The 20,654-nt window shown below is 40.7% G+C and overlaps 2 protein-coding genes across 6 annotated transcripts in view; one reads left to right on the top strand and one right to left on the bottom strand.

Annotated features, from left to right (window-relative positions):
- EXOC7 (exocyst complex component 7) overlaps positions 1-419 on the top strand; it is a 41,561-nt gene extending 41,142 nt beyond the window's left edge. For all 5 annotated transcript variants that reach the window (XM_063293039.1, XM_063293038.1, XM_063293034.1 and 2 more), the window contains one exon: positions 210-419. In XM_063293039.1, the coding sequence (XP_063149109.1) occupies positions 210-312 (103 nt within the window). In that variant the 3' untranslated portion in view covers positions 313-419. The remainder of the gene's footprint in view (positions 1-209) is intronic.
- A 6,783-nt stretch (positions 420-7,202) lies between these two features.
- ZACN (zinc activated ion channel) lies at positions 7,203-19,580 on the bottom strand. Its single transcript, XM_063292922.1, has 9 exons — positions 19,541-19,580; positions 18,251-18,411; positions 17,255-17,299; positions 16,610-16,689; positions 10,576-10,745; positions 9,233-9,357; positions 8,626-8,830; positions 8,144-8,268; positions 7,203-7,292 (listed from the first exon to the last, which is right to left on the bottom strand). Exons 1-9 carry the CDS (start codon positions 19,578-19,580, stop codon positions 7,203-7,205), a joined length of 1,041 nt encoding a protein of 346 aa, XP_063148992.1.
- Between the last annotated feature and the right edge of the window lie 1,074 nt (positions 19,581-20,654).

Here is a 20,654-nt window from a genome sequence, read left to right on the forward strand (position 1 = left end):
CATTGATTTCAATCAGCCTTCCACAGCCAGATGCCCTCAGAGTTCAGTTCCCATAATCTCCTTTGGCCATACTGTCTGAGGACACTTCTGTGGGGAAACAAGATGGGGAAAATGGGTGATGAAGAAGCTAATAAAGAAGGGAGGGGCAATTGGAGAATGAAGACTATTCTGCCTGCTTACACAATATTATCTTTGCTTTTGCTTGGCAGGTATGGTAGTGTACCCTTTACTAAGAATCCTGAAAAATACATTAAATACCGAGTTGAGCAAGTGGGTGAGATGATTGAAAAGCTCTTTGACACATCAGCCTGATCTTCTCGCCTGCATATTGATGGTTTCCTAGTCCTCTTTTCCAGACTCTTGTGAAAGCCATGGGTTAAACTTGTATTTATGAAATGTATAAACTTCTAAGAACAGAATTTGTGGTTTGTCCGTCCCCTTCAGAGATTACAGGAAGACTAATCCCGTCAGGTGTCTGTGTGTTTTCTTTTTTCTTCTCCTTTTTTAATTTAGAGACAGGCTCTCTTTCCTTCATTTCTGATTCAAAGGAATGGTAAGTTGTTCAAGTTCAAGAGGGAAAAGCCAAGAAACAGTAGCAACTTCTTACATTCTGTGGCTTGTTTAGAGTACATGTGGAAAGAAAGGAAAGGAAGTTGCTCCATTTTGGTTGTCACTACTGAAGATATAAATGATGGATTTTGTTGAAGGCAAATAAGAAAAAAAGAAATGGAAATGGACTTCCCATCCACCTTGGGGGCTGTTACAAAGATCTCTCTGCATCCTTTGGCTATTGGGTGGTTTTAAAAATGTAAATAAATACCCACTGGAGCAGGGAATGACAGTAGGTCAAGTTAGTCTGCTCAGCTGCATATGATTTTTAGCTGTATGTTTATATAAAGCAAGATTTGAAAGTTTATCTGCAAACTTCACTGTAGCCTCATTGGAAAGTTTCCTGACAGAAACTAATGTGGTATTGGAAAGCGTGTGACTCGTCTATCATTGAAATGGAACAGCCCATGTTGGCCTTTCTCTGATTTGCCCTTTATTAATGTGAAGGTTTTATATAGTCTTGACTCAGAACATACAATTGCTCATACTACCAAGTGCTCATAAAAATAGCTGAGGTTCTGAATAATAACTGATGTAAACAGTTAGGAATAAGACATGAGTGAGAGATTCAACAGTACTCCTTTTAAAGTTCTCAAATGCCAAGAGATTCAAAAATAAATGTTACATGTTAGGTTATTTAATAGCATTCATGGAGGAGATAAAAGGTTTCCTAGACATTTTCTCTAATGTTGAGCATTCTCACTGGAAATGGAGGTATATCTTCATCTGGCAAGCTCATACAAGTATGGGAGATGTATAGAGTCTTGATGGGTTATGACAGTCTGCTTTTAGAAGAACAATCCAGGCAATTGATTTCTCCAAATGACATCAGTGAATGCTACTCAGATTGAAAGGGACTTTAGCAGTAAAGCAGTCTTGTATCCTCAATTTAAGTAAGGCAGGTTGCACTCTTTTATTTCCTATAGGACACTCAGAAGACTCAAATAGTACTAATCCATACAGGCATTTTATCCTGCATTGTGACATGTCTCACTTGATGATGCTGTCCCCAAACTGTAATTGGGCTCTTTCATAGAGACTCTTTTCTCACACAATGTGCTTTTAAAAAACATCTGGAATTGCTCCCAGTTATCTCCACTTCTTGCAGATCTATTCTGGCATTAAAATGCTGTACACTGTGCATAGTTACGTGTACAGCCACTTCCAGAGAGGGGTGCAGATCCATTCATAGATCACAGTCAGCCGCCAAGCACATGATGCCATCATCTGACATTTACCATTCTGATAAGCCATAAATGTTCTTGGCCACAAGGTTTTTGTTTTGTTTTGTTTTGTTTTGTTGCTTGAGAACCCCATTTTCAAAGCAGCAAGTGTCACTGCAGAAGCATCTGTGTTGCCTGTTCTCCCGGTGTAGTGGCTAGAATGGGTAAAGGGGCCAAAGAGTAAGGAATTTTGTTGCTCATCATCATCACAAGCACACATATTGCTGAAGATGCATGCATTTACTAGCCTGCAATCAAGCACTGATTGGTTGAAATGTCTCTTTGTTCTATCTGTTGCCCAGGAAGAACAAGTTCTGATTGGCTGCAGGCTCAGAAAAGTAAGCAATCCATTCACACCTGAGGTTCAGGGATGGTACAGACCCCAAGCAGGGCTCATTCAAGTTACTTCCAGTTGGAAAAGGATTTTATTACAAAAGTTTTTGCTACAAAAGAAATACTACCTAACACTTTTTAATTTACATTTAGTGTACAGTAACTATCCTCTGTCTATCATTTCTATAAGCTATTTTAATCTTCTAAGCTCTATTCTACTTCCTTATTCTAGTCTAACTTCTCTTTTACAATTCTTCCTCTGGCTTTCTAAGTTCTAACATCTGCCTTCTAGTTTTTATTTTCTATCTGTAGCTGACTAATATTGTTACTTCATTTTTACTAGCTTCAGCTCTACCTTAACTCTTTCTATCCTGGTCCCAGTCTGCTAACTCTCTCTCATTCCTTCAGCTTTCTCGTTTCCAACTCTTTTCTTCTTCTTCAACTCTTTTTCTTCTGTTTTCTGATGCTTTGAAATGCAGTCCCACTCCTCTGATATGGTCTGCATGTCTACCAACCCAACCACTTAGTCCCCTGCTGAAGGAGCTACATTTCTCTTAAAGGGAACAGCTGCCTTAAAAAGACTTGGGGAAGGCAAAAAGGAACAAAATGGATGTTTTTGCCTCCATGGCCATCCCCTCACAATCTCCATAATATCTTAGTATCCTTGCAGATTTTTTTTTTAAAAATAGAACAGCTGATCAAGTCCTACTTCATTTTTCACTGTGAAATCTGAAGACTTTGGTGACAGAACTGCCATCTGGTCATGTCTTATTTATTTATCTATCATATTTTGTCACTGCCCATCTCCCACATACGGGGTATTCTGGGCGGTTCACAATAAAACAGTTTAAAAATGAATAAGATCATAAATAATATCCTTAGTCCATCAATATCAATAAGTAAATATAAAATGTAATGAGATCCAAGTAACAGCAGATCGTATACCACCCAAAGGGGAACAAGACCGGCCTCGCAGGACTAGGGAGCCAACCAACCCCAGGAGTGGCTCTTCCTCTCCCCGCTCCAGGCATGGTGACAAAGCCAGGTCTTCAATCGTTTCCTGAAGTCCAAAAGAGAGGAGGCTAGCCTCATTTCTGGGGGAAGGATGTTCCAAAGGGCGGGAGCTGCCCAAAGAAGGCTTATAGGTAGACATCCTGATGCTCAGGTGTCCATATGCTCATGTAATAATTCCATCATCAAAACATGGTGGCAAAATGTCCAAACTTCATCAGGATGATTCATTCCTACCCCTCCGTATCCACACACGCACACACAACTGAGAGGCGGCCAGTGTCCAGTCTTTGGTTCATCAATGGGGGGCATTTTAAGGATGAACATGGGAGCAGGAAGCATCTGGAACAAAAAGGTGGTTTGAAGAAAGCTTATGATTCCTGAAGATGACACGCCAGTAATTTTGTATTTGGGCACTCTTCTCAATAGCTGTATCCATTGCATCCAGTTGCTGTGTTGGGTAGACTGGGTGTGTGGAGTCAGGGAAGATAAGTCCAAATTCAACAAAAAAGGGGAGGGGGAGGCATATACATTATATCTAAGATGGATCCTTAGGTGTTATGAGAACTGCCAATATGTTTTCCTGGTTTCTCAGTCTGTCTCATACAGATGTTTTTCTCTTCCTGCTTTTGCTTGTTAAGAGTATTCAGGGCAATTAAAACTTCCAAGCATTACTGGACAAAATGAATTTTACAGTTGCAGCGGCGCATTTACCCAAAACAAAGCAAGTTCTTCATTTAAGTGTATCTGTCCCAAGATGAAGAGTAAAATACAAACAAAAGCATGGTGCAATGACAGAGCTGTGCAGCACTTTGGATTTGAAGGCAAAAATGTGTGTGTTTAGGACTGCATGGGGATGCCAACAGAGCATCTGTCTGCAACTCCTTAAAGCAGCAGACCCCTTTTCTTGAGCCCATGCAGCTGTTATTCTACAGTGTGAACCCAAGAAAAGACACATTTGTGTTAAGGAGTTCCAGATAGATGCTGTGTACCTGCCACCGTGTGCCCCAAGGCATCTTTTGGTTTCTGAATCTGAAGCCATTCTCAGTCTTAATGTTCAGCTTCCCAACTTCATCAAAGCTGCCAACTGCAGCTAAATCCTAAAATTTCCCTGCCCAATAAGTTCTGCATGCGACGTGTGCATATATATAGGCATATGTTCATACAGTTGTGTGCCCTGGACATGTTTTGACTTCTATATCTGCCACAGTCACTGTTTTCTTATTTTGAATCTGTAAAACAGCCACAAAGACACAGTGCATCTGGGATAAGAGGGGAGGAAGCAAAACTGGATGGAAATGAGACAAGAGAGAGACGTACAGTAATTGAAAAGAAGAGAGAAGGGAGATGTTAGGAAAAGGTTCAAATTAACCAGGCAGGCAGGCCAAGATGCAGCTGAAGAACTAGCCAGCAGCCATGCCTATAGTTCTTTGCACCTCATGGTAATGCCTTGGTTTTCAAGAGCTGCATGTGGTCTCATCAGTGAATGTACAAGGACTCCCGATTATATGGGAGGGGAACCCCATCACTTTTTTGGATAAATGAAGTCATTTATATTACATGGCTAACTTAGGAACAGGTCGTTTATGTTACTAGGGCTGAAAGGGACATCTCCTCTGAGTTTTTTGAAGGACCTGACTGCTAAGGACGAAAAGAATTTTTAAGGCTACCCAGTACTTTTGAACCAGCAAAAGGTTAGCTCTGGTGTTGTGGGGAATTAGTTGAGTGAAAATGGTTCTTTAAAAGGAAAAAAAGAAACCACTCCAAATGGGCAGGATTGCACAAGCAAAACAATAAGTTCTAAGTGCAGTAGCACACAATCATTGTTTCCTTTTTAAGCTTTAGAACATGCAGCTATTGGCGCTTAAAGGAAATGGCTGCAATTTCAACCTTACAGGTGGTCAAAGTATTTGATTTCAACAATTTCCTATTACTCCTGCAGTGGTGACACTTTGTAATGATGTGTGCCAGCATAGGGAAGGCTGCAGTTTACTTTTTCACAAACACGACTTGGTGTTTTGGAAACATACTGTCAGTGTAATACCTCACACATGAAAGAGGCTCTGCTATAGATCCTGCTGAATCTTTTGCTTGATAAATCCAAGACAATAAAGTTACAGCAGAAAACAGAAACTGCAGAACATCTGGCAAGCCCACTGTATTTAACATTCTATGTTTTTCTATCACTCCCATTTTCAGTTCTTGAAGAACTTCATCTTTGCTTCTTAACGGGACTATCCTCTCTCTCCCATTAGTTCTATTATATGTTATTCTTATTACTGTCCCATTATCTTTATTCCTATTTGCAAATGTGAAGCTGTAGGCCAGCTGATACATTTCCTACTCATCTCTGCTGCGCTCAACAAAGTTGACTCAAAGCTGAAGTAAAAATAAACGCTGTTGAAAAAAGCTTCCAAAGAGACAGCCGTGTTGTCCTCTCTGACATGTTGAGCCTGATTTATTCACATATACAAAGATGCTAAAGTCAACAAGTGAACGAACATCTGTAAGTCAACAAGTGAACGAACAGACTTTGCAGATAATTGAAATATGATATAGTTCTAGCTTTCTACCTGTATACAGCCTCTAGGTTTATGCTTTGCTCTGTATTTACTCCAGCCAAAGCTTGAATCATAGGCTTGAGTATTCTTTTGAACAGGTGAACAAAGATCAAATTGTATGCCCTTAATCCCTTTAATTATTCTGTCACTGAATCAATAAAAGCCACCACTGGTGTTCTTTTTTCTTTTTCTTCTAATATATTGGCAATACGGTATTGACCTTTTACTTAAAAAGGCAGGTGGAGAGAGGGACAGAATGGAATACATAGAAGTTAACTGAACTATAATTTAGAAGCTGGAACTATTGAAATAGATGTGTATTGTTGCTCGACTGGTATTGTCAAATAAGCTAATATAAACTACCCAAGCAGTTTATTCTGGGCACAAAATAGTGTTTGGACTCCTTAAGCAAAATGATCGTGGCCTCTGTTTTGGAGAGCTAGTTTTAAATTTAAGTTTTTAAAAATTGCATGCTTTGGCATGAAAGGTTTCTCTGTGAAAAAGGATAGGAATAGCTCATTTCTAAAGTCAGTGTTCCTCACACCGACCATTCATGTCTTTTTTTACTAATTTTTTATAGCTTGTAACATCACCTAGAAGTTAAATAAGCACACAGAAGCCAGAAGCACTTCCCATTAGATGATGATGATGATGATGATGATGATGATGATAATAATAATAATAATAATAATAATAATAATTTTATATGCTGCCCTACTCCCAGTGACTCTGGGTGGTTAATAATAATAATAAATAATAAATAATGGAATAATAGTTGGAAGCATTTATTTTTGTGCAACATTTACATATTATGTTCCTATAGAAAACTTCTTAGAACAATTTACAAGCTACAAATAAACATCTGATCAATACATAATACAAAAGTAATGCTATGAAATGAAAAATAAGAATATGCAAAACTACCTACTAATCTCCAAATAGTTTGGAACAGGGGAAAGAGAAATTATTTTAACCTATTGGCAAACTAAAAACATTAGAAACACTCGTCAAGAAGCATTTGCTGTCTAACACTCATGGCCATGATAATATGTAGTCCCACACTGGTAGAGAAGATTGGCTACGTTACATCAAAATAGCACAATGGATCTAGTTCATAAAGCAATAAAACCTTAACTCTAAAAGTAGATTGAGAATGACCTGATGCAGCCAAAGTGTTTTGGACATACTACTGGGATTACTGGGATACCCAATGTCCATTAGTTTAAATAACTAGCAGTAATTCGTAAAATATGCTGGATTTGAGCCATTGGAAAGTAAGAGCTGTTTTTATTTAAAACAAAGCAAATTACATACATATATAACATTTCAGCTGGATATTTAGTATGAATGGCATGTTATTCTCCTTGGTCCCACTTAATTCCATCTAGATAAACTTCTCCAGGAGGCTTCTCAGGTACACATTTCCATAGATACCAGAGCCCTATAAATAGGAAATGAAACAGAATCACCAGACCTGAGAAGATGAAGCAGAAGAGCCTGTCCAAAGTGCCAGAACTATGTCTGAGATGTGATGACTCTTCATCTGTTCCACAATCTGTTGGTCAAAAGAGAAAAAGGGACCAGGTGAATTTGCAGCTTGCCAATTCAAAACCGAAGAAGCAGAATTTGAGATCCAGCCAAAAGTTACTTGAAGTATTACTGAACAATCTTGAGGGAATATACAACTGCCATGTGATGAGCAGAATTAAAACTCATTTCACATATATTTAATTATATGTCAGTTGTAATATTTAGGTCCAAAAGCTTAAACATTTGGGCCCGATTTCCACGAATGAAAGATTTTCATTCAGAAAATGAGTTGGCTTTGCAAAATTCTTGGTGTAGGAGTTATCCACTTGGTGAGGTTTTTTTCTCTGTGGTTTCTTGTTAGGGGTACTCTCCCACTTATTCTGAAGCTTAAGGATTTAAAACCAGAACAAGGAGTACATTGGCTGGGTACAAGTTGCTGTAGTTGCTATCCCTTACTTTTACTGACACCCTGCCTTGTATCATCATAGCCAAGTCTGGAGAAAAGGAATGGACCATCTAGCCCTACTGCTGCCCTATTATTCCAGCCACAGCCTTGTGGCTTAATTTTAAAGCACAAAGCATTAACATAATTGTTCCTTAGTTTAAATAATTAAAATAGCAGCACTACTTTCAGCATAAAAAAACCCAGGTAACTTTCAGGTTTTAAAAGTCTTCAGAGGGCAGACCAATTTTCTACCAAACAGTTTTCATTACACCCAAGATTTATGTCATTAGACTGAAGGAAAGCTTCCTCATCGACTTATTTCTAAAATGTTACAGTTTTATTTCTCTATATCCTATTTACTTGCCTTTTGTTTTAGAATCTTTTGCATCTTCTGATCGATAACTTTGGTCATTTGATACTGTAGAAGTTACCTTCTTTTTTGCTTTAAATCCATAATCCAAGCAAAGATTTACATTATCGGTTACCAGCTTCAGCACCAAGATAGTTTCAGTTGTGCTAAGGAATAGTAATATCAGAAGGCCAGTGTAGTAATAACCTAAGACATTATTGGAAGAAGGAAGAAATTAAATGCATTATTGATGGGGCTTCTCAATCTTCACATTACGTTACTGTTGGAACTGTGTGCTTAAATTAGGGTTAGTCCCAATATATAAATTTGGATTAGGATGAATGTAGGGTTAGGGTAAGGATTCCTTGAGATCTATACTACAATTCAGTGGGAGAGTGAGCCGTACGAGTTGATATCATCAATTATAGTCTTATTTTTGGATGAATGCATTCTCTGGATGTCATTTTAACCTGTTAGATAATGTGGACAAAACTCTCCATCTGACATACTTGGTTGGATGGTTTTGACTTGCTGCTTGATATCTTTTCGGCTTATACAACTTACTGAGCAGAGGATCGCAGGAAGATGATCCTGGTAGGGAGCCAATGAAAGATGAGTAGAAGACTAGATATGCCAGAAGCAAAGTGACCATGTATGACAATCTGTCTTGGAGAGGGATAAAGAAGCCACAGAGATCCGCTACCACAACTGCAATGCTTGGCACTACCAAGGAAAGGATGGCTCGTATTCCTGTGTTTTTTAGATTTATCTGAAAAAGAAGCCAGACTGCATGGAAAAAGGAAAGAATAATTCAGGCTTTGCAAGTTCCACTAAAAGTTCACTTGTTGGGCATTGATAAGGCAAATTGCTAAGCCATAATGTGGTTTGTTTACTTTCGTTAAACACAGTGTGTGAATCAAGCCACTGTGGTTTGTACATGATGGATTATGGTTTTGTATGATATGAACCCACCCAACTATAGTGCTCTTGTTTTGGGGGAGGGGGGAGGAAGGGACAACCCGAAGAAATATTCCCTTTGTTAATATCCATTTCAAAGGCACAGGATAGAGCACCTGCATGCATCATCGCTCCAATCAGCTAGAAAAATAGGCCCTGACTGAGTTGCCACTAAGGTACTTTTTAAAAATTATAATGCAAGCGGTATTCTTACCATGACCACAAAATAAGGATGTGGCATATTCCTTTGGCTTGTGATGTTCACACTTGTGATGAGATATTCACGCTTTAAATTCAGAATTTCATTTTCAATGGAGACTTTGAATTCCATCTCACTGGCTTGAAAGAATAATTTAAAATAATTTTTAAAATCACCATCATATTCTAGGAGATTTAAATAAAAAATAAATTTCAGGCTACCAACAATTATGCTAATGGCTTTTCAATGAAAGAACCACACTGAAACTGGACTCTTGCAGGTTAGAGACACTGAGATCTCCCATGATACAATTATTTCAATTAAAACTGAAATGGAGTTATGTGACAGTAATATCTGAGGCTAACTCTTCATATGGTACTTTTCTTTATCTTGATAATTTGGGTAATTTCACAAGAGAACTCTCCAAGTAAAAATCTGATGTAATCTCCATGAGAGTATTAAGTCCAACTAAATGTATTAACCATATTAGAAGCCATCTGGGAAAAGAAATGCAGTAGGCTGAAAAAATGGCCAAGGAATAACCAAGGTTAGAGTAAGTGAGCGTTCATCCCCCAATAGTAGCAGAGTTGCTGCTACTAGAGTACTTAGACTTGGAATTACTACAGCTTAGCAGCCAAATTCTGGTAACAGCTTCTTCCCTAAAAGTCCTCTCTTGTGCCTTTTTTTTTGGTCTGATTTGCTGCTTTCAGATTGAGGACAAATACACAGATGCCCTGAGCAGGTTGCAAAGGTTATGGGTAGAAAGATTCAACTCTTTCCAGATGTCTTCTTGCATGAATATAAATATTGCGTTGAATATCCTATCACTGGTAATGTGAACTGGATATTTTGTACAGCAGCTCCACATAATGATGGTGACAGTGTGCCTAAGTGGACAATGTCCGTTGGTTATCATACATTGGCTTTATGTATACACTCAGCAGTATACACATTTTTGTATCAATAAATATTACTTGGGCACAGTATACTTTTTAATGTGGAAGCCATGCGAATTGACTGAGCAATGTTTACCATCCTGCTGTTTTTACTGACTGAGTGGCAATTGGCAGTATTCAATATCATGAATAATCCTGTCAGTGTTATCCATTGGGGTCCATTACACTTCCATAATCAGTCGCATCACATTTACCCAAATCAACAACCATAATCCCTAAAAAAATAAATTAGAAATGTGTGCAGTGGCAGCAGAAATAAAGCACAAAGGACCTTGCTAGCTGTGTCCAAAATGTATCTCAGGAGGGACCATCGATGGTTCCACCTGAGGAATGAATGGAGTTCTGTTCAGTGCAGGATAGCCAGTTTGCTTGTGCTGTCCATGAGTGCAGACTTTTGCCTACCTTTGTTGGCCAGTGAGAAGAAGCTCAAAAAGCACTGGCTGCTGTCTAGCGGATAATAGAAGAGGTCAAAGTTGCAGTTGCTGTCAATGCGAAGTGCAAGTTGAAATTCGATTTTCCCATCACTGTGAAGTACCACATTAGGTGATTCCTCCCTCCATATGATATCAAACCTTTAATTAAAGAAAGGTGACATGAGCAAAAGGTAGGTTGCTTTTCACAACTTTGTTATCTTCTAAAATGTTGAGACTTCATGGAAGTTTCAAATGAGAAAAAGTGCACTTATTTTCTTACTAAAACTCTCAAATTTCCATGGCTTGCTGCAGGAAGACTGGGTTGGTAGGTGGTAGGACATGAAGTTCATCTGCACTTTTCCTTTTGTGTAAGAAGCTCAAATTAATTGCTTGCACTTAGGCCAGGCATGTGTGCTAACCAAGTGTTGTAGACTCCATGTTATAATTTAATGCTTCTTCAGCATTAATTTATAAGGAAGCATGAGATCAATGAACAACCACTGCAGGATCCTACTGCTTCATCCTTGAATCCAAGCAGACAGTAATGCAGGAGAAGTGAACACCAAGCTTCATTCTTCAATATGAAGTCTTAACACTCAACTGAATTCACTGTGACAATCATTGTGGTATAGTAGTTACGGTGCTTGATTAGGCACAGGAAGAGCCAGGTTTAAGTCCTCACTCAACCAAGGAAACTCAAAAGTTTCTTTAGGTCATACACAATTTCACAGTCCAACCTACCTCACGGGGGGTGGGGGAGGTAGCAGGTACACCACATGGAGCTGGAGGAAAGGCAGAGTCTAATTCTAATAAATAAGCAAATCCATCTCTTCACATAACAGGTCACATCCAACCATTTATAAAGCAAAAAGCAAGCTGTGGTTTAAAGTACCACACTGATGCATATTTGGGGGGTTAGTCACTTATCTTTTTCACTCCAGAACATTCTCAGTGATTTTCAAGTTGGGTTCTCTTAGTTATCAAAATGTAGGGAAGAAAGGACTTTAGAGTATATTTTGCAAAACTAAGAGTAACAAGGGGACACAGTGGCGCTGCAGGTTAAACCGCTGAGCTGCTGAGCTTGCCGATCGGAAGGTCGGCGGTTCAAATCCGCGTGACGGGTGAGCTCCCGTTGCTAGTCCCAGCTCCTGCCAACCTAGCAGTTCGAAAACATGCAAATGTGAGTAGATCAATAGGTACCACTTCGGCACGAAGGTAACAGCGTTCCGTTTAGTCATGCCGGCCACATGACCACGGAAGTGTCTACGGACAAACGCCAGCTCTTCGGCTTTGAAACGGAGATGAGCACCACCCCCTAGAGTCGGACACGACTGGACTTAATGTCAAGGGAAACCTTTACCTTTACTAAGAGTAACAAGCATGATTATCTTTATTATACAGAACCTTATTGCAACTGAATGTTAGATTTAGTTGGGGGTCAAGAAGCCCACAGCTGAATCTGCCACTAGTTGCCATTGCATGAAACTTAAATGTAAGGGCCATACTCCATATATGGCTCATAAAGGAAAAAAAGCAACTGTAGGGGCACAATCTGGAACATGTTCCCTGAAGAGAAAAATCAGAGATCCATCAGGAATGTATTCAACATTCTTGCTGAAAAATTGCTACTCAGCTGTCATTTGCAATAAAAGATGGTGCTTCCTGTATGTCTCTTTCAGGATTAAAAAGCATTGAGAAGATTTTGAACAGCCCTATGGACTTCCTCTGGATCAGACGTGCACTCTGTATCAATCGCTCCTACCACAGCTATTTCCCTCCCTTTTCAGAATAACAGCACACAGTGCAAGACTTAAATAAATTGTAATTCTTTGTAACCATTCTCTGGCAGAGAAATATGTACCATGCACAGAGCAGGCTATGACCAAAATAGCTTAGAGCCTATTCCAGTACAGTTATACCCTCCTTTCAGTTACACAGAACATTTGGTGACTTCATGGTCACATTCAGGTACTCTAATTTTCTGGGTACCAACATAGAAGAAGAGGTAGTCCTCGGGTTACAACCATTCATTCTGCAACTGTTCAAAGTTACAATAATGCTGAACAAGGGGAACTTACAATGAGGCCTTAGAGTTCCAGCCATTGCAGCATCCCTGCAGTCATGTGATTACGGTTTCTGTTGTTCCCTGTCAGCTTCCCACAGGCAAAGTCAATGGGAAAGCTGGCAGGAAGTCAGAAGTTGTGATCATGTAAGGTCCTCACTTAATGACCCATGTGGTCCTTATTTAACAACGGCAACTGGGACTGCCAGAATTGCCATTTCTAAGCGACACAGTCACGTGACATTGCACTTAAGTTGCAGTTAACGTCATATTTTCAAACCAAACAATAAATCATCACCTCTATATTGTTCCGTCCATTCATAATCAACAATCAACTGTAGCTGTTTCCATCAACCATCACTCAGTGTTCACCTATCCCCCAAAGCTCTCTGGAAAAGCTATATCTAATTAATTTCCAGAATGTGAACAAGGATAGGGACAACCTTAGCTTAAGGAATACAGTATGGTGCTCCAGAGGAGGGAGCTCTAGATAAAGGGCTTATGCCTGGGGTCCGAAATGATCCTGCAGTAAGCTTTCCCCACTCGGTTTCAACAGGTGGGCAAAGTCCACGGAGAGAAGGTAGTCTTGCAGATACTCATACCCTGAGCCCTACAGGGCCTTAAAGCGACCAGTTTCTTGAGCTGCACCCAGTAGCTGAAGGCAGCCGGTGTAGCTCCTGAAGTAGTGGTGTAACATGGATGATGCCCCGATCAGTTCTTGGGCTGCTGGCTTCTGGACCTCCATGCAGTACATTGCAGCAGCCCAATTCTGATAATGACAAACACACAAGTAACTATTAGGAATAGTTGCAACTGGTGTGCAAGATGGAGTTGGGCAAAAGCCCTCCTGGCTGCAGTCTCCACCAGTTGGAGCCAAGAGGATCTCCAAAATTATTTATTTATTTGTTTGCTTGCTTATTTATTTATTTAACAGATTTGGAGAGCTGCCCATCTACCGAAGGTACTCTGGGCAGCAAACAGAAATAAAACATAAGCAAACTATACAAATCCAATTCAAAACCAACTGGGTTGAGGCCCTAAAAAATTATATTATTAGATTGTGGACAATTAGATTTTTTTCTTAAATTACGGGGGACAAGAGTCATATTGTTTGTTATCTAGTGACTACAGGAATCAGGAGACACAACCACCTTAGTAGTCACAATCAGCTTTCTAGTACTTCGAGCAACTCTTCATCCAGTTTTATAATATGTTTTATAATATAATACGCATGTAAAAAAGGGGAAAAGCACATATGCAACAAGGCATTTATAGTTAGGTAAGCTTCTTCAGTTTATTATTTTGTCTGTCAGTGACTCTTACAAATGGGTATTAAAAGTTAGGAGAGAAAGAGAGGTAGTATAATACCCTATTCAAGTACAAAGGTGAGAACGGTTTCTGCTTTTTGCATGATGTCAGGGTTGCCAAAGGATTAGACCCACGGTTCTTGTCGTGATCAAATGCTGGGGGACAGTTACTGTAGCTACAGTGCTACCAACTGGCTCTTCTACAGGCGGGTGTTGAAATAGATGTGTCTCATGTCCAAGTCATCCTGCAGTATATTCTTCCAATATGTCTCTTTATGGACATCATTGGCATTCTTAGTTTTTAGTGCTACTTACGCTTCTTGAATTGTATAGGATGGCGTCCAGACTGAACTCCAAGGCACAGTGATGGTGCTGAAGGGGAATTCCATCTCATCCCAAACCAGTCTTTCATTATACCAGGACTGAAAGATTCATCAAGAGAAAATGTTAGTCTTCATTCTCACTTTTCCCATTCCCAACATTAACAGTGTTAAAATCTAAGCCACCCTTTTCCAGCTTGGCCACCCTGCAGATTGAGGCTTTCAACTTACAGAATTCTATAAACGTCACATTAATTGCTGAGTATCCCCCAGTTAATACTGAATGCTGGGGCAACAGGTAGGAAAAGTCTTTTTATGGGCATTAGGGTGCATGTAGGATTATGCTTAGGATTTCTTTAAAATGAGCAAGAAATTAAAGATCAGAACAGAGAATAACTTTATGGAGCGTGGTAGCCTTATTGCCTTGCTACAGGTAGAGTTCAAGGCTGAGTCAAAGGTTGCTGAAAACATTTTTATGGCCATGAGGGTGATGTTAGGGTGGGGGCTAGTTTTCCTTGAGTCTGAGATGAAATTAGGGGGAGGATTAAATCGGGGGTTGAATTTTCACAGGAAGTGTTTGTGTTTCAGTTTGTATTTTAGTTTGCATTTCATGTTTGTATTTCAGTTTGCAATGTGTGCTGGATCAAGCCTTCGTGGAAAATCTTTTTACGGGGTAGCCTCATGCTCATTTTCAGTCTGTAATGTGCGCTGATCAGTGGTCACAGAAAAAATTGTTTTGGATAATAGAGAGAGGTTAGGGTTAGGATTCTTCGAAGTGTAAGCTAAAAATTAGGGTGTGTCCTGTTTCAGACAGGATGCACAGGGTGGCTTGGTTTTCAAATGGTTTGCTGAAGAGTAGTAAGCAGTCACACACAAAAGTAGGCAGAGATGGCACACATAAGCGCCCCAAATCCCCCGGAGAGCAGGGCCTTGCCTGACAGCCAGGCAGTCAGAGAGTTCAGTCCAGAGGCAAAACAGAGCACGGGTTCAAAGACACAAACATAGTCGAGAACTGTCCAGAAGTTCAGTCACCGAAGAGATTAGTCAGTCAATCTGCATCAGAGAGCCAAGGCTTAAAAGGCAAAGCAGGAAGCAAGAACAGAGGAATGCAGATCCAAGGTTGGTATGGTTGTTCTCAACAAGTTGGCCAGCCACTGACACCTGCTGTTAAATAGCCCCAATGCAGGTGTGACTCAGTTACGGGCGTTCATACCTTTGCTTCTTGAGGAACTGAGCAGAAGCACCCCTGATGAATCCTTGGATGGGGAACTCTGCCAGGATTGGGCCTCCCATCACCTGATTCCTCCTTCACCTGTTCCTGCTATGAACACCTGAAGTTGACAACCAGCTGAATCAGGAGCCTCAGCCCCTGACGCCTCCAAGTCAGAGGAAGCCATAAACCGCGTGAGAGTAAGTATCGGAATGGTATAGGAGGAGAGCAGCCCTACGTTCACGTTACAGTAAGGGCTGAGTGTTGGGGCAACACTTAGGGAAAATGTCTTTATAGGCATTACACTGAGGTTAGCCTATGGTTAAGATTAGGGTGAAGGTCTGAATGGGGATCAACTTGTATGGACAGTGATAGCTCTGTGTTCATATTTCAGTTAGCAGTGTGTGCTGGATAAAGAGTCATGGAAAGTCTTTTCGCGGGTATTGGATGAAGGCAGCGTTAGGAGGAGGAGGAAAAGTTGGGGAGCAGCCTAAATGCATGGTAGATATTCCGTAAGGATTTTAGGCTAACTCAGTTGTCAAGCTACTTCTCACATTTCCCATGGCTAGTGATTTCTGAAGCTAAGGTTTTTCTGTAGTGAGTTTTCTGCCCATCTTCTTTGTCGAAAGTACAGCTCCCAGAATACCCCAGGGGATAATCAATTTCTTTTGAGACACTATGTTTGCACTATACCCTGAAGGAGAAGGAAAGTCATCTGTATTTTTAATAAACAAGCTGTTCAAGGATGAGATTTTAGGGCTGGCTCTCCGGTGGTTGGACAGGAGGGAATTCACCTAGAGGTGGATGCTGGAAAAAATGGTTTGGGGTGCATTAAAAAAATTAAAAAGCATTTAATTCACACTTTCCAAATCAGAATGCAGTTATTTTTCAAATTATGCGTTTTTCCAAACAATGTGGTGTAATTTTGGGCTAAAAACTGTACACTGCAGGAAAATGTGCTCTAGATACTTATTATTAAGTACATATAAAATTTACCCCAAATGGTTTGTACATCTTTATTTATTCTTTTATTTATATTTCATGTGTATATCCCACTGCAATCAGTGATATGCACAAATTTACCAGGATGCAAGAAGAGAGGAGCAGGATCAGAATGTTCTTACCTTTTGTTCAAAGCACACTTGCGTAACCTCTCAAGCTCAGGGCTGTGAGTGCTGTGCCAGGGACTGGACACAAAAAATGACTGATGCCAGAATGAAGAAGTGGGTGGAGTCAAGGCAAAAATATATTTCACTTTACACCCATTCCTTGTTTAGCAACTATCTCAGTTAGTGACCATTCACAAATACGATGGTAATAAAAAATTTTTGCGACCAATGCGTGCACTTATGACCACATTTTGTGCAGATGACGACAACACACACTGTAGTGAGAGCAGCGCTGGCATAGCTGTATGAGAAAACTTTATCTGAATGGGACAGCAGCAACCAGCAATTTTTGCAGCGACTCTCTCTCCCTCTCAGTCACCAGTTCACTTAGCAGCCATTTCGCTTAATGACCTGGTTGTTAGAATGGAATTCAGTCGCTAAACAAGGAGTGGGTGTAATCTAAATGTAATTGACATACCATGAATATAATTTCATTTGCGTGGTGTAATTTTCCCTTTCTGTCATATTAAAAATTAACAATTTGACAGCAACGTTCTGTGGGCTTCAAACAAAGCTTTGGGAGCTTTATGCTGCACACTCTGCTTTAGACCTTCTTTGTCTCTCTTCCCAGTTTACTTGATGAAAAAGAGTAAGTATTACCTGATTCAAGACCAGAACAGATGTGATTGTATATTTCAAGATGTCCTAGTGGAGAAATAATTCATAGTCATTTTCCTTCCATGTGTTTATATACACAAATTGCATTTTCTTTTGGAAAATCCACAATATAAAGCTAAGTAGAGTAGAGTAGAGTAGTTTTCAAAGACTAAGCTTCCAAAAAGAAAAAAAGCTATTTTTTAATACTGGCCAAGGTATTGTGTTGTTCAGAGGAGCTTTTTATTCTACCAGCAGAATGCCCTATTTCGTGACAGTTCTCTTGACATCGAGTTCATCGCCTGTCTAGTTTCCTCCTTCCCTTACCACTTGCCCAAACCAAGAAAAGCCATTCTCCTTTGAAATCTACAATGCTACTGGCATTATTAGACTATCAGGAACCGCAGCTGCACTTCTGCAGCTCAGCTGTGTCAAGATACTCATTTACATTTCTTCCAAACATATTCCTCGCTACCAATTCTCACAGGCCACCTCTCCCTGTGAAATAAGTACTGCCAGATACAGGGAATGCAGGGAAGGGAAATGCTGTTAACTTCTCTTTTTGTAGAGTGGGATGAAGGGTTTGTCACGACTTCACACCTGAGGAAGTAGAGAAACACCAGGGAACTGGGTACAAAGCGCAAACTGTATACCTACCGGCAGCTCGAAGGCAGCAAAGCTACCAACATTGATTTCTTTATGTTCTTTCCAAGCTATAATATCAACACCACCAGGCTGATTGTGCTATGAATCTTGGCATAGATCAATAAAAGTATTACATGGATGAGGCTTAGGAAATCAATGAGCTGTTGGTCTCTCACAATGTTTTAGCTGTTATGGCTCCTTCCCCTGGTGTGCGCAAGCATGCACACAGACACACACTTTGATTCCCATAGAAACTAGGAACAATTTAAACCCAGAGTCATCTTGACCCTATTTTATTTTGGAGCAGAATCCTTAGTTAATGACAATCCACAAGTGTTTAAATATTATAATACATACCACATTTAGCACATTGGACATCACCACAGTGATATTCACTAGTAGGGGGCCATTTCCATTTCTGTGAGTCTGGTACAGAGCATTTGCATCCAGCAGTGATTCAAACAGTTCTTCTTCCAAGGAGGCAGAGGAATTTTGCCAAGTTACCTTAAGCAAGGCTGCTAAAAGTAAAGCACAAAGTACCCATTTCAGACCAAAGGTTTCTCACAATATGCTGTAGCTCAAACAAACACCAACATTTGTGCTGAAACTGAGAAAGATGTTCACAGCTCAGTCCTCACTCAACTCCTAGTTCTAAACCAGCAAAACTGTTTTCTTATGCTGGGGGCGGGAGGCAGGGATTACCTATATCCTAAGACTGCCATTCCTTGCTTAAATATCAGCTGCAAATCAGATTAATGTGGATACACCATTCAGGGTGCGGCAGGGCTGTATACTCTCACCCTACCTATTCAGCTTGTACGCAGAACACATCATGCGACATGCTGGGCTTGAGGAATCCAAGGCTGGTGTTAAAATCGCTGGAAGAAACATTAACAATCTCAGATGTGCAGATGATACCACTTTGATGGTGGAAAGTGAAGAGGAACTGAGGAGCCTTATGATGAAGGTGAAAGAAGAAAGTGCAAAAGCTGGCTTGCAGCTAAACCTCAAAAAAACCAAGATTATGGCAACCAGCTTGATTGATAACTGGCAAATAGAGGGAGAAAATGTAGAAGCAGTGAAAGACTTTGTATTCCTAGGCGCAAAGATTACTGTGGATGCTGACTGTAGCCAGGAAATCAGAAGATGCTTAATCCTTGGGAGGAGAGCAATGACCAATCTCGATAAAATAGTTAAGAGCAGAGACATCACACTGACAACAAAGGTCCGCATAGTTAAAGCAATGGTGTTCCCCGTAGTAACATACGGCTGCGAGAGCTGGACCATAAGGAAGGCTGAGAGAAGGAAGATCGATGCTTTTGAACTGTGGTGTTGGAGGAAAATTCTGAGAGTGCCTTGGACTGCAAGAAAATCAAACCAGTCCATCCTCCAGGAAATAAAGCCAGACTGCTCACTTGAGGGAATGATATTAAAGGCAAAACTGAAATACTTTGTCCACATAATGAGAAGACAGGACACCCTGGAGAATTTGCTGATGCTAGGGAGAGTGGAGGGCAAAAGGAAGAGGGGCCGACCAAGGGCAAGGTGGATGGATGACATTCTACGACAACCAACAGGAAGCTCTGGCATGGGCTGATCTATGAAGTCACAAAGAGTTGGAAGTGACTGAATGAATAAACAACAAACACCATTCAGGGATCTTGGTGGCAATCACGAGAGCTGGCATAGTAGGCAGTACTTTGGGCCATCCACAGAGGGCCTATAATTCCCTAGAGTCCACTCCTGAGTCCTGCTGCCCCATTTCATCAAATGTTCCTGCATGTTCAGCAGTTGCAGTTATTGACCTGCCTCCTCAGGTAAAATGAGGCGGACACCTCAGGCAGCAGCAGCTGGGAGACAAACAGTAGAAAGGAGGGGCTGGAAGATATGGCTTCTTTATCCCAAACGGCTGGCTCTGCATCCTTCCGCTGTACCAACTGCCCCTCAGGTACACACAAGGGGATGCTAATCATTGAAGCAAAACACAACGCACACTGTTCAGCTTCCATATTGCAAATGGAGCAGGGAAGAAGAGAAAGAGAAAGCCTTGTTCATTGCTCCAGATGAGCTGGCCCTTCGTTTCTCCTGTGGTAAACCGAGGCAACCACTTCAACTGGCATGGTGAATCAGCAGCAGAAGAGCTCTTCCTCCTGAGTTCTTTTGCATTGCCTTTGCTTAAAAGCCCAAATGTGTGTCACACACACACACACACACGCAAACACTCATGTGCTTTAGAAACTGGACTTCTGCCCCAAGCATGGTGGAGATGTTGGTTCAGGGCCACAACTGGGGGGGGGGGGACAAGCGGGGCATGTGCTCAGGGCACCGCGCTGGGGGGGCGCCAAAAGGGGCGCGGAATCCATGTTTGCCCCGGGTGACACAGACCCTAGTTGCAGGCCTGTGTTGGTCACCCCAGTAACTAAGTAAAATTCAATTAGCAGCCCAGTCAGCTGCTAGAGATGAGGGGAAGGCAAGTGAGTTCTTCCTCTCCACCTTGATTATCAGAACCATCTCTGACATCAGATGAAATGTGTTTATGATTCAGTAGGGTTTTCTTCTCACCAGAAATGTTTTTCTCCCCCCTTGATTTTATTAGTTCTTCACCAAGAGAAAGAATAAATGCTGATTTCAAGTCTTCAAACCATAAGTAATTGTACTTGTTTCTGTAGCATCTCCTCCACATTTCCTTTACTTGCATGTAAGAAAAGCCGTTCTCTAGCCCCAAATGAGATCATTTTTATTGTCTGTTTCCAAAGCTAAA

This window comes from Candoia aspera, chromosome 2 (genome assembly GCF_035149785.1).
Source record: "Candoia aspera isolate rCanAsp1 chromosome 2, rCanAsp1.hap2, whole genome shotgun sequence".
NCBI classification, from domain to species: Eukaryota; Metazoa; Chordata; class Lepidosauria; order Squamata; family Boidae; genus Candoia; species Candoia aspera.